The sequence below is a fragment of the Balaenoptera physalus genome (assembly GCF_965194825.1).
Source record: "Balaenoptera physalus genome assembly, chromosome: 4".
In the NCBI taxonomy this organism is placed as follows: domain Eukaryota; kingdom Metazoa; phylum Chordata; class Mammalia; order Artiodactyla; family Balaenopteridae; genus Balaenoptera; species Balaenoptera physalus.
The window spans coordinates 28,488,725-28,502,512 of NC_138891.1; the positions used below are offsets into that span (position 1 = coordinate 28,488,725).

Consider the following 13,788-nt stretch of genomic DNA (forward strand, 5'->3'; position numbering starts at 1 on the left):
GTCTCTTGCTCACAGTGAACTTCAAAACCTCCTGTTTCCAAAACCAAAGGGGTCAAGATTACACAGGAGTTTCCAATAATAGCTTTATCTTAGGGTACAGTTTTTGAATTTATACCATTTTGTTCACCAAACCTGCCTATCCCCCAAGTTTCTGACCAAGGTTTCAGGGTGGTTCTGTAATTTTTATATAGAAGGGATTTAGGGGATCACCACTTTGTGGGAGGGGGTCTCATGGACTTGGCTTGAAGCTATATGTGCTTGGTAGTCACCTCATTTTTCCTAAGGTATCAGGTATTTGTCGGGGCTGGAGTGGCTAATGAAATTATGGGTGGTGAGGGAAAGCAAGGGGCCAAGGCACTTGATGGTTTGGCCACTAAGTGTTCCGTTTCTTTCATGTCACCTTTCTTCATGTTCACTCTTACTTCCTGGTAAATGACACCCCAACTAGCACCTACCATAGCATTTTTCTATTCCTACTCCTATTTTTCTAATTTCCTTCAAGAAGACATCTTGAATATCTTACAACCTGCATTCTTTATGAAATCCACACTCTTCCCACTAAAATATCCCTATCCTCCTTTACATTTCTGAAATTAGTACCACCACTTTTACAGTCTCAGAAACTAGACACCTGTCATCACTGACCCATCACCTTTATCCACTCTCTTCAGCTTTGTATTTCTTCTTGCTGAATCCCTAAGGTCATATTTCATAAGAAAACAATTTGGATTTGTGTGGAGTACCTAAGTATTCCAGACCAGACCAGAAGGGCAGTTTGGCATAGGAGCTGGCTCCACGTTGTTGGAGCAGACTGATTGGTGAAGGATACCTGCCAGGCTGGTACTGTATAGGATGGGTGCCACCAGCTGGCAAGCCTCCTGGGTAGCATGCAGGTGGAGGGACAGCTGGTCTGGGGGCCCTGCAGTCAAAAACAAATGAAAGAATTATATATGGTTAAAACTATAATACACTGAAACTTAGCATGAATTTTTATGTGGAGATTACACGGGTCACATGACAGGTTCTTAAAAATAACAAGAAGTTCCATTTTCCAAGCGAAGGGCTGTGTATCAAAAATGTAGTTGGAGGATTTCCAGATTATTAACTCATTTAATCTTCTTAAACCTTGTGAGATAATTATGCCCATTTCATAAGTGCAAAAACTAAGGTTAAGGAGATTAAGTAACTTGTTAGCCTCTCTATGCCTATCAAATAAAGCTGCTGCAGGGTTAGCACAGGGTCTGGCATAAAATTAGCACTATGCAAATTTCTATTTTTATATCCTCTATCATTATTGTTCAAGTTCACATAGATATTAAGTGGTAACACTGGGATTTGAAGTCACATTTTAACTTCAAAGTGATGATTTACAGACTATGCTGTACCGTCTCTGACTCAGTCACTTGTTTATACCCTCATCGTCTGGTTCTCACACAGCTCTCCTCCAACCAGGGATTAGCTAAATTTTAACTTTGTCAATATAAGAAAGATCACAGTCAAGGAAACCAGTTTTCCTTAAACAGACACAACGCTTAAGACAAGCACTCAAAATCATGAATTAGTATGAGGGTACCGCTAATGTATGACTTCAGATTTTGTTTTTCTTTTATTAAATGTCTCTAAAAAGCAGCAGTGATGCCATCTCCTTTCTGCTCTCCCCTCTCCCAGCCAGGATGGTATCCGTGCAGGCCTAGTAAGGAGCCTTGAACTCCTGCCAGCAATAACAAGGAACATTTTACCCCCTCCGTGTGAGAGGAAGCCTTGTCAAGAAGCAGGATCCCCGGACACTTACTGGAGAAGAATCAGTAACTCTCTACAAACATTTCATAAGGACTGCTTAAAATTTGAAGAATTACCAGCATTTAGACATGAGACTATCCATACTGCTGGGAAGTATCTATAGTTCTTAAAAAATAAGATCTGAATACTTTTATCTCGAAATTTGATTTACTTTCTTGGATTTAAAATAATTGGCTTATTTACGTAGGTAACTGGGCTCTGGTCGACTACAAAGGGGTACTTAATAAACTCTAAGTTATTCCTAACATTGCAGAGCCTTACCTGAAGCTCTGGGAGAGGGAGAACCACAGTTGCCTTTCTCTGACCTTCTAGGAAAGGCCAGAACAAAATGTAAAAGAAAGGCAGATCCACGACAAAAAACATCCTCTCCTCTCAATCCCAGCCAACAGAGATGTTTTTAAATTTTTATTTATTTTTATAAATGGGGGCTTGTGGACAAGTAAAGTTTTTTAATTTTTTTAAAAAAAATTTTAACAGAGATGTTTTTTAAAAAGTATCATAGTTGAAAACAAAATAAATGAAACAAGGATGAATATTTCATTCTCAGATTTTATTACAGATCTATTTTAGCTAAAAGTAAATAAAACAAACTCCAAGTTAGCAGGAGATTCTAGCTGAGATCTGACCTATAAAACTGGCTGAAGCCTTGATGACATTTGTGTTTTTTTACTAACTTTGAATATGCTCACCATTTTTTGTTTCAAGAAATTATTGATTGAAAATTACTAAATTAGTTTCACCGTCTACTCATGGATGTATAGGTTGGGAAACACGATGTTAGAACAGTGTTTCTCAAATTTAGCTGTTGATAAGAATCAACAAGATAGGATGTTTTTCTTTTGTAAGATCTGCCTCGGAGATTCTGATTAAATAGATGGCCAGAAATCTACATTTTTATATTATCAAATGAAATTCACACTATTTTGATGCACTTAGTATTAAACTACACTTTAAAAAACAATTAGAATTTTTTTCCTAAAACTTAAAATCTGCCATTAAAAGTGAATGGCCATAGCAACATTATTCATAGTAGCCAAAAAGTGGAAAGAACCCAAATGTTCATGAAGTGATCAATGAAGAATCAAGGTATTTATGCAATGGAATACAATTCAACATAAAAAGGAATAATGTACAGACACATGCTGCAACATGGATAAACCTTGACAAAAATATGCTGAAAGAAGCAGGCATAAAAGGCCACCTGTGTTATGATTCCACCTATATGAAATATCCAGAATAAGCAAAACTATACAGATACAAGTAGATCATTGGTTGCCAGGGGAAGGACAAAATGTGGAGTGACTGTTAATGGGAGGTGATGAAAATGTTCTGGATTTAAACAGTGGTGATGGTTGTACAACCTTGTGAACATACTAAAAACCACTGGCTTGCATACTTTCAAATGGTGAATTTTATGTATGTGAACTATATCTCCATTAAAAAAAGAAAGATAAATCATGTTGAAAGACACTGAGGTATTGAGAAATGATATTGACTATATAATGTCAGATTGTCGAGACCTTGGATTTAGGTGTTGACCCAATAATTTGGGGTTATACTGGATCAGATCCAGACAACATACATACACGAGGCAAAGGGGAAAAGGAAGCTCTGCTGTTTTCAGAAAACACTGCAGAAGCAAAGGCTGCCTGAGCTACAGGATCTTATTTCTAGAAAGACATAATATCTTTGCATCGTCTCATAGAGGATTTTTTTTCAAACTGTAAGTTTTTGCCTCTCTTCTTGATACTGTTACTAAGCCTCATCCAGTTGGGACTCTTGTTAACTAGTCTCCCTTTTCTTGTTTTCTTTGTTCCAGTGATCCCTTCACACTGGTCCCTAGAGCCGTCTTATTAGCTATCAACCAGCTGGTCACTGAACATTCATTGAGCACCCATTATGCATTGAACCCTGTGCCAGAAGCTGGAGAGGTGATGAGAAAACAAACTCAAATATATACTTTACAGTCTTGACGGCCTGTTAATTAGCATCTGCAGGCTCTCCATGGTCTCTAGGATAAGATGCCAGCTCCTTATCTGCACTCAAGACCCTTCACCTCCATTTCTCTGTGGTTCTGCCATTTGACCCAAACAGGCCTTCCTCATGTCCCCAAGAGACCATCAGGTCTTCATGACCTGGTGCTTTTGGACATGTTTTTCTTTCTCTCAGGTTTGGTCCTCTCCCACCTTTATTTTTTGATTGAGAAAATCCTTATGGTGCCAACAGAACTTTACTTCCTCAGGGCTTTCCTCATCTCTGGCAATCAGTTACTCTGTCTTCTGTGCCCCTACAATATTCGCTTCATAGTTCCCTAACAATGTGGAGAATGCCATCAATGTTTTTACAACTTCCTTCCCCAGGAGACTGTAAATTCTTTAAGGGCAGGAATCTGTTCCACTTGACATCTAATAAACTACTTGGCATCCAGTAGGTGCTCAATATTTATTTATTGAATCAAGAAATGAATTAGTTAATTAAAAGAGCAACCTTAACTCTCAGTGTCACTTTCTGTTGGGGTGATTATTTAACTTACCAAGTACAAAACAGGAATTGTATTCTGGAGGGGCATCAGGATTTGTATCTGATGAATTTAAGTGGCAGTTGTAGTCAGGAGGAGCATCAGGTATTAAATCCAGGGACTCTGTTTTATCTTCCATTTCATCTATAGGTTGATCAAGTTTGTGGGTACTAGGCCTTAGAGGGAGAGGTGGACCACAATGGAGAAATAAAATAATTTGATAACTGAACTGAATTTTTTGGTATGCTAAAACATCAGTGCATGTAATCACTACAAAATACACAACTATATTTACTATAACACATAATACATAATGTATGACATACTAGGCATCAATCTATACATATGGTAAATTCTTAGGCTGAACATAGATGAAAAAAATAAAACTGAGCAATGATACTGTGCTTGTGATTTAAGCACTGAGTTCTCAGGCTGGTGGTTCAGCTGACCTGATACCGCTCTTATTTACATAGATAAATTCCTTCCAAGATAGTGAAAATTCTTTGTCCTATTATGCAGTATGGAGAACATGGCATATATGATGTGAATCTGATTTTTTTTCCCCCATATCCTTTTTGGAAAGTGGCTCTAAGTAAGTTCAAAACAAAGCAACAGAAATACTTAACATAATTCACTTAGAGGTGATTTAATTTACTAGCGACTCTATTTTGACTTATTCTTCCTAAAACAACATAGGTCACTATAATTACTGAAAGGAAGGTGTTGAGGTCACATTTCATGTTACACCCTGTCCTTTCACAGAGATTGCAGACATTTTCTCCTGGCCTCAGTATCAGGAATAACTCAGCATTTCTGAAAGAACTGGTTGACTTTTATCTCATAGAAAACCCAAGTCCCATGAATGTGTTTCTCTCCTTATATCTGTTGCTAGAACACTCAGGGCCCACATTTCAGACCTCCTCTATCAAGGTGAGCTTTTTATTACTATCAACTCTTCTGTCAGGCTTACTTTCCTATTCTTATTTTTCTTTACTTTGTTTTCCTCATGTGTTTTATGTATATTTCTTTAGATATGACCAATATAAATCTCCTTTAACCCTTTCTGTACCAAATACAGGAAGATAGTAATGTTCATATTTGTAAATGAATAGACATAGTATCCAAATGTTAAACCATAAAATCAATTTCAAAATGAAATGAACTCAAGGTATTCCTGTATAAGAAAACAATCACATAATTCACATTTGAAATAAAGCATAATAAAATTTGTTCACAAAAGACCCAACTGCTGACATTTTTGAAGAATTCTAATACTGAAAAATAAAGTGTTTTAATAGTTTACTATGTTTACACAAACATATATATTATTACTTAGTAACATATGTAACAAGTTCTATGATTTTTTTGTCCCCAGTTACTTTTCAGTCATTCCTTCATTAATTCAACAAATATTTACTGATTACCTATTATGTACCAGGCACTACTACAGGTGTTGAAAATACAGCAGTAAACCAGATGGACACTCTTCGGGAGAGCATATTCTAGTGGAGTGAGATTAAAAAACATGTCAACAAATATTTAAGATTAAATTTAGATAGAACAGTTATGAAGGAAACAGAATAAAAGGTTTAAGAAAAACATGGATGGGGAGCTCCAGGAGGGTAAAGGAAAGCCTCTCTTACGGGTGACCTTTCAGCTACCTGAACTGTGAAAGGAAGCATTACACTAAAAATGTGGGAAGCGAGTTCCAGAAAGACAGGAAAGTAAGTGCAAAGGCCCTGAGATGGCAATGAGCTTGGGATTCTCAAAGGAGAGAAAAAGGTCAGGTGTGACTGGGACACAAGGAAAGAAGAGAACCAAGGTCAGAGGTGGAGACAGAGGTCTGATCATACCTGAAATTCATGGCAAAATGTTTGGAATCTGTTGTAATTGCAGCTGGAGAGTCTTTGGGGGGCTTTAATCAGTGGAGTGATCAAATCTGATTTAAACTTTGTCTTGAGGGGGCGGAAGTAGAAGCAGTGGAGGAGGAATAGCAGCAGTAATCCAGGTGGGAGCTGATGCTGGCTTAGACTGGGGAGGTGACACGAGAGAGGGTCAGATGTGATCAGATGCTTAACAAGATGTGGAAGCAGAACCCACAGGAGTTGCTGATGGACGAAGTATAGAGAGGAGTCGAGGATGAGTCTCACTTTTTAAGCCAGGGTACCGGAGCTGATGGTGATGCCATTAGCTGAACTAGAGAGGAAGATGGTGGGAAAATGTTGGGGACTGGGGAGGGCAGAAATCAAAAGTTCAAACTGGGAAATATTATGTTTAAGAAGAAGCCAGAAGAAGATAAATATTTAACAGAAAATGTGTTGGGTGTGTGTGTGTACAGTTGGCCCTCCATATAAGAAACCCAGAGATAGAGAGGGCCGATTGTACTATAACCTTTTATATAAGGGACCTGAGCATGCAGGGTTTTTCTATCTGTGGGGTGTTGTGGAACCATCCTGCAGCCCACACCCCCCACTGAGCTATGACTGTATAGGCAGTAAAAGGAAAGCCTTATGTAAGAGAATATACTTTTTTTAAAAATAAATTTATTTGTTTGTTTTTTATTTTTGGCTGCGTTGAGTCTTCGTTGCTACGCATGGGCCTTCTCTGGCTGCAGCAAGCGGGGTCTACTCTTCTTATTGTGGTGTGCAGGCTTCTCATTGCGGTGGCTTCTGTTCTTGCAGAGCACGGGCTCTAGAGCGGAGGCTCAGTAGTTGTGGCGTACGGGCTTAGCTGCTTCGCAGCATGTGGGATGCTCCTGGAACAGGGATCGAACCCGTGTCCCCTGCATTGGCAGGCAGATTCTTAACCACTGTGCCACCAGGGAAGCCCCAGAATATACTTTCTTAATAGAGAATGATGACTAAAATATCCAGGAAGAAATCATTTTGTACAAAATAGTGACCAAAAACTCTCATGATCTTTTAGTTTTTCCAATTACAATAGAAACATTTTTTTCTTTATAAACATGCATACATTATAGAAACATGTAAAAGAATACAAATACTCATAAAAAATAATAAAAATAAAATTTATGTATAATACATAAAGATAGAGCCTTATCTTTGTATATATTAGTATTTATGGTTGTTATTTATAAAAATGGTATCCTACAACATATATTACTGAAACACAAATGATATGTCCTATATATACAAAAACTGTATATACCATACAGTAGAGAGTGGAAACAAAAGAACAAATTGAAGCAAAGTAAAAATTGATATTTTTATTTGTTTTAGTTTTAATTTATAATGTACTTTGGACATGTCTATGTTAAAACATTTAGAGCTACCTAATAGTTTTAACTGCATAATATTTCACGTGTGGATATACCACATATTATGTGACCAAATCCTATTCAATGGATATAAAATTGTTTCCAATTTTTTAATATTACAAAAAATCCTACTGTGAACAACTTGGAACACAGATTTTTTTTTGCCCGCTTGGAAGCATGTTTTGTAGGATAAATTCCAATAAAAAAGTGAACATTTAAAAATGTCAATAGATAGTAACTAGACTTATCATGGTGATCATTTTGAAATGTATAGAAATATCGAATCACTATGTTGTGTACGAGGAACTAACTTAAGTCTTGTAGGTCAATTATACTTCAAAAACAAGCAAACAAACTCAGAGAAAGATCAGACTTGTGATCACCACACGTGGGGAGGGTGGGGAGTAAGAAGAGGGGGGATTGGATGAAGGAAATAAAAAGGTACAAACTTCCACTTACAAAACAATAAGTACTAGAGATATAATGTACAGCATGACAAACATAACTAACACTGTTGTACATCATATAGGAAAGTTGTTAAGAATAAATCTTGAGTTCTTATCACAAGTAAAAAACATTTTTTTTCTATTTCTTCAGTTTTGTATCTATATGAGATGATGGATGTTCACTAAATTTATTGTGGTCATCATTTCATGATGTATGTAAATCAAATCATTATGCTGCACACATTAAACTTATACGATGCTGTATATCAATTATATCTCAAAACTAGAAAAAATGTTAATACACATTATCATAAAATCATGTTACCAATTCCTATTTCCACTTAGAATGTGTAAGGATATAGTATCATCAGACTTTCAAAATTAGAACAACAGATAAAATGTCCTATTTTTATTTGAATTTCTCTGATAATTAGTGTGGTTAGCATCTTTATTTGGCTTATCATTTGCATTTTTCTTGCTGTGCATTCACACTCTTTATTCTCAAACTGGGTTGTTGATTTTGAAAATCATTTATGAATTTGTAGGTATATTAGCAATTTTCTTCATCCCATTTGTATCTGTTTTTCCTCCCACATGCAAAGGTTTAAAAACAAACATGTATTTACTTAATGGGCTCTAGCTTTTATATCATGCTTATAAACACCTTCCTAATTCCCTTGTGTACACATATTCACCCAGGTTTTCTTCTAGTACTTCTGGTTAGATTTAAATCAGTAAGTCACGTAGACTATATTTGGGAGTTAAGATTGAAGAAAAATTCCAGCTTTATTATTAATTTTCCCAAATAAGTATCTTGTTGTCCAAGTATGATCTATTAAATGTTCCTCCTTATCGCCACTCTCTGATTTAAAATGCCAGCTTCCCTTTTATTCTTTCATTAACCTGTCTGGTCCTGGGTCTATGCCATTGTCTTTTTGTGTGTGTGTGTGCGTGTGTGTGTGTGTGTGTGTGTTTTTCCAGCATCATGATTTAATTAAGGGAGCATATTCGTTGTAGAGAATACACTGATGATTGTAAATGTGACTCATTACAGCCTTAACATTTTTGGAACACCAAAGCACAAAGATGTCAATTATATATCTAAACTACAGGTACAAAACAAGTACATGTATTTTCCATGCTCTAAAATTGAGTACACACTGTACTGTCATAGGGAAGGGGTTTACCGATGAAGACCTGACAATAAAGTACTCAAGACTGATGTACCAAAATAAAATATAAAATAGGAGTTTATAAAAACAAGTTTGACAATAGCAGAGAGGACCCTTTTCATTTCTGAGCAAAAGTGCATTTCATTATACATACTCTCTCCTAAAATGAATAAACCGGTCACTTGAGAATGCTCTGTTTATTTCCTCTATTATACTACAACATTCTCCACGTCTTTGGAAAAAAAAATATTGTGCGGGAACTGTGGGATAAGCATGCATGTGGATGGAACAGCACAACTGCACTGGTTCTTACAGCTCACTTCTGGATAAAGAGAAAGTGTTATTCATTAGTATGGCCCAGTCTTAGCCAATATTCAGTTTGGAAAGACACTGGGGTAAGATCAGAATGACCTGAAATTCCAAGTTCTAGAATAGATGACTTTATATGCCATTGTATTAGTCAGGCTTCTTTTTTTTTATTTTTTTAAAAAATTTTTATTGGAGTATAGTTCATCTACAATGTTGTGTTAGTTTCTACTGTACAGAGAAGTGAATTGGCCACACATACATATATATCCACTCTTCTTTACATTCCCCTCCCACACAGGTCATTCTAGAGTACTGAGAAGAGCTCCCCGAGCTACACAGCAGGTCCCTACCAGTCATCTACCCTTACACATAGCAGTATGTATATGTCAATCCCAATCTCCCAACCCATCCCCTCCGACAGCACCCCCCCACCCCCCTCGCCAGCAACCACAAGTTTGCCCTCCACATCTGTGACTCTACCTCTGCTCTGCAAGCAAGTTCTAGTCAGACTTCTTCAGTCATTAATTACAACTCAATTCAAATAGGCTGGAACATATACACACTACTACACATAAAACAGATAACTAACAAGGACTTATAATGTAGCACAGGGAACTATACTCAATATTTTGTAATAACATATATATATATATATATCACTTTGCTGTACACCTGAAGCCAACACAACATTGTAGAGCAACTATACTTTAATTAGAAAACTCAAAAAAACCCTAAAAAAATAGGCTGAAGAACAACTGTTATTTATTAAGAATTAATAATGATATATAATAATGAAAATAATAATCAAGAACTAATAATGTTATCAAGAAAAAGGATTATTACTGACTGATACACATAACTGAAAAGCCCAAGCATGGCTAGATTCCAAGACTCAGATGATGCTATCAGGATTCTGCCTCCCTCCATCCTTCGGTTTGTCTCCCTTCCCTCTAGGATTCACTTTCATGCAGACTCTCCACACATGTGGTAATAAAAGTGGCATTCAGCAACTCTAAGTTTAAATCCTACCAGCAGTAACTCTGAGACAAATATCTTCTCCTTCTAAAGGGTTCCAATACGTTGACTAATTTATGCCACTGTCTTTTAATCACTATAGCTGTGTAATGCTATTTATAGATTCATTTTTGAAAATATCCTGGCTATTCTCAAGTATTTGTTTTTCCACATGAACTAAACAATGGAATTAGAAAAACAAACCAAAAAAATTCTAAGATTATATTTAACTTATACATTTCTTTAGGAGGAAAAAAGCTACATACTTTCATAGATATATCTGTATATAAACATCATGTATTTTTATAAATATCCCTAAGAGTATTTTCCCTTATAGTTTTATATCTTTTAAAAATAGGTCCTGTATATTTTGTGTTCCTTGTTGATAACCTGAAAAGTTTTTTTTTATTTTCTAGGTGTTTATATACAGGAAATGTAATGTTTTCTGTAGATTAAGATTAAAGGTAGTTATCCAGTTTACTAAATTTTCTTAGTTTTTCAAATAGCTTTTCAGTTGTTTCCTTTGGATATTCAAGGAATACAACCATATTATGCATAAAGAAGGTCATTTGCATCTTCTTTTTCCAATCAGAGTAACGTGTTCTACCTAATTTGCTTGGCAGTACAATTCACAATATTATCACATTGATTGTGTGATGGTGAACATTCTTGTCCTTTTCAAATTTGATGGAGATGATAGTAGTGTTTTACCATTAAACATGATGTCAGAACAATAGAAGATTATCTGTATGTTCCTATCAGAGAGATGTGCAACTTAAAATAATGATTTAAAACCCTTTAAGTAGGTGAGAAATGAACCTAGTACACACATACTTTCTTCACCTGGACCTGTTTAGGTGGCTCCAATTTTAAATATGTGATATAAAATTTAAAACTCAATGCAGGTTCTCAGTAGAGGTAAACAAAGAGAGAGAATATAAAATTAAGAGAAAACCTAAGTTTAGAAATATAAGTTCCATTTTACATGTAAGTGCATCCTGCTATAATTACATCTCTCCAGTTTGCCTGAATGCTAAAGTAATAGATGGGTTCTTCCTGTAACCCCCGCCCGTCAGGCCCGTCAAGAAGTGATTACAAACCCTTTTACCTGCGCGTCGACCTGACCCTGTTCCCCAGAGCTACGCGGAAGGAGCACCCGCCAGAGACCCCAGCTGAGTCGCATCCGGCGGGACCCGGCCTGCGGGACAGAAACGCGCGGGAGGCGGGTGGCGGGCGGCCCCGGGCGGCGGGAGGCGCGCCAGGAGACGCGGGAAAGGGGCGCAGCGCGGCCAGGCAGTGCAGCCCGCTCTCCGAGGCGCGCTTCTGCGCGGGCACAACGGTCTCCCCAACACAGACTCCGTCTGGGGATCACGGCCGCCGACTTCAAATCCAAGGGACCCCGACCCCTACTCAGCGCCAGAGACCGCTCCCTCCCGGGGGCCCCGAAACTTCGAGAACCACCTGAGGATGTGGCGCGGGGCGGCCTCCGGCCTCGGCCTCTCCTCGCGGCTCCCGCGACCCAGCTCTCCGCCCGCCCGGCCCTACTCACCTCCCGGCCCGCCGTCCGCTCGGCACCCGCGACGCCAGGAGTGGGGGGTCTGAGTTTATCCAGGGAGGAAAGAGAAAGGGACGGGGCCGGGAAAGGGAGAAGGAAAAGGAGGATTTTCAAATTAAAACCAAATAGAGCCCCGCCGGCCGGGGGCCGGGGGTCGAGGGCCGGGGGTCGGGGGTCGGGGGTCGTGGCCACGCGGGCGTGGCCCCACCCCGCCCCGCCCCCGCGCTGGGTGCTCCGCCGCCGCGGGTCCGCTGCCCTCTGGAGGCGCGGGCCGCCGCTGAAGCCGGCTTTCAAGTAAAAAACACAGCGGACAGGAAAAGAGGGAAAGCTAGTTGTCACCGCTCACATGTGAGGTGAAGAAAAAGATAAGAGCAAGTCGACGGTTCCCTCTAATCCTAAAGGCACTTTCTAGAGCCTGTGAGGCAGGGCTTCGTGGCAGAGATTAAAGAGCCCAGAAAGGAAAAGAAGAAGACACTTTTCGTAAGAGCCCTGTTAATTTGCACCTGTCAGTCCCTCAGACCCTTGGCTTGGAGAATTGGCCTTGGCGATGCAATGTTGGCTGGAAACACTGGGGGGCGGGGCCCTGGGCATTTATTTTCCTTTCCACAGGATTGGAGGAGGTCAGTTTGATGTTGGAGGGAGGGAGGAAGGGGTGCCAGGAAAGAGGAGTGGGGGAGCTGGGTTGCCTATGTTTTCTGGCATTGGGAGAAAAATGCCATGTGTTAATTACTGTTGTTAGGCACAAGTATTGTTTTCAGACTACTGAGGTTCAGGTTTGTGGTCCGTGGGGAGGAACATAATTCACTTGTCGCTGTTGGGTCAGCGTGCCCTGAGTGTAGTAAAGCCAATCTACCGAGCTGGGGTCGTGGTGAAGGAAGGTGCAGTGTTTATTGCCGGGCGCCAAGCAAGCAGTCTAGGCAGCTAGTGCTTAAAAGACCTGAACTCCCTGATGGCTTTCAGGCAAAGGTTTTTGAAGCCAGGGTGAAGGAGGCAGGTTGTGGCCTGAGCCATCAGCTGGTGGACATTCTTCTGATTGGTTGGTTGTGAGGTAATCGGGAGTCAACATCATCAACCTTTTGCTTCCCATCAGTCTGGGGCCTGAGTGTTTGTGGGCGGCATACAGTTAATTTCTTCCCCCTGGTGGCAGTTTCAGTATCTGCAAACACAGCTCAAAGGATATGGCTCAGAATATTATGTATGGCCCTTGAGGAGGAACTAAAGGTCCTTGACTTTGTTTAATGGCTAAACTATTATAGGATTATTTTGTCTTGCTTGACTGTTTTCCTTTCTTTCTGCATTTTCTCACTTCTCTGATTAAATTTATTCTTTGGAACTCAGTGAAGACCTAGGAGGCTAAAGTTTTTCTACAGACAAGAGGCAGGCGGAGAACTTTGGGTGGGGGAGGTCTGTCCCAGGAAGGCCCCATAGAGTCCAGCTTGGTTACTCACTGGAAGGAGCAGGACAGAAACTGGGAGACTCTAGAGGTCCCAGACCTCTAGATTAAGCAGTCAAAACTGGACAAAAATAGATGAAGCTCTGAAGAGTACTTCGCAGTGCCGCAGCATGGGAGAAGTTTGGATAGGGGAAAGCATATGGGAGTGGAGTTCTGCAATTTTCCATCTTCCTTTGTATGCATGCTATTTGTCAGTATGTGTGTGAGAATAAATTTTAAAAATCATACTGTATTTTTCCTTAGA

General features: G+C 39.2%; 1 protein-coding gene across 14 annotated transcripts in view; it reads right to left on the minus strand.

The window, feature by feature from the left end:
• Positions 1-12,246, minus strand: part of LOC309660539 (phospholipid scramblase 4-like) — a 69,477-nt gene extending 57,231 nt beyond the window's left edge. For 7 of the 14 annotated variants that reach the window (XM_082461357.1, XM_082461352.1, XM_082461355.1 and 4 more), the window contains exons 1-3: positions 12,086-12,246; positions 4,334-4,494; positions 830-919 (exon numbers count right to left, since the gene is read on the minus strand). In XM_082461357.1, the coding sequence (XP_082317483.1) occupies positions 830-919; positions 4,334-4,369 (126 nt within the window). In that variant the 5' untranslated portion in view covers positions 4,370-4,494; positions 12,086-12,246. Of the gene's footprint in view, positions 1-33; positions 920-4,333; positions 4,495-6,171; positions 6,346-12,085 lie in introns of those variants that run through there. The other 7 variants (XR_014263444.1, XR_014263445.1, XR_014263446.1 and 4 more) reach the window with 3 other exon arrangements.
• Between the last annotated feature and the right edge of the window lie 1,542 nt (positions 12,247-13,788).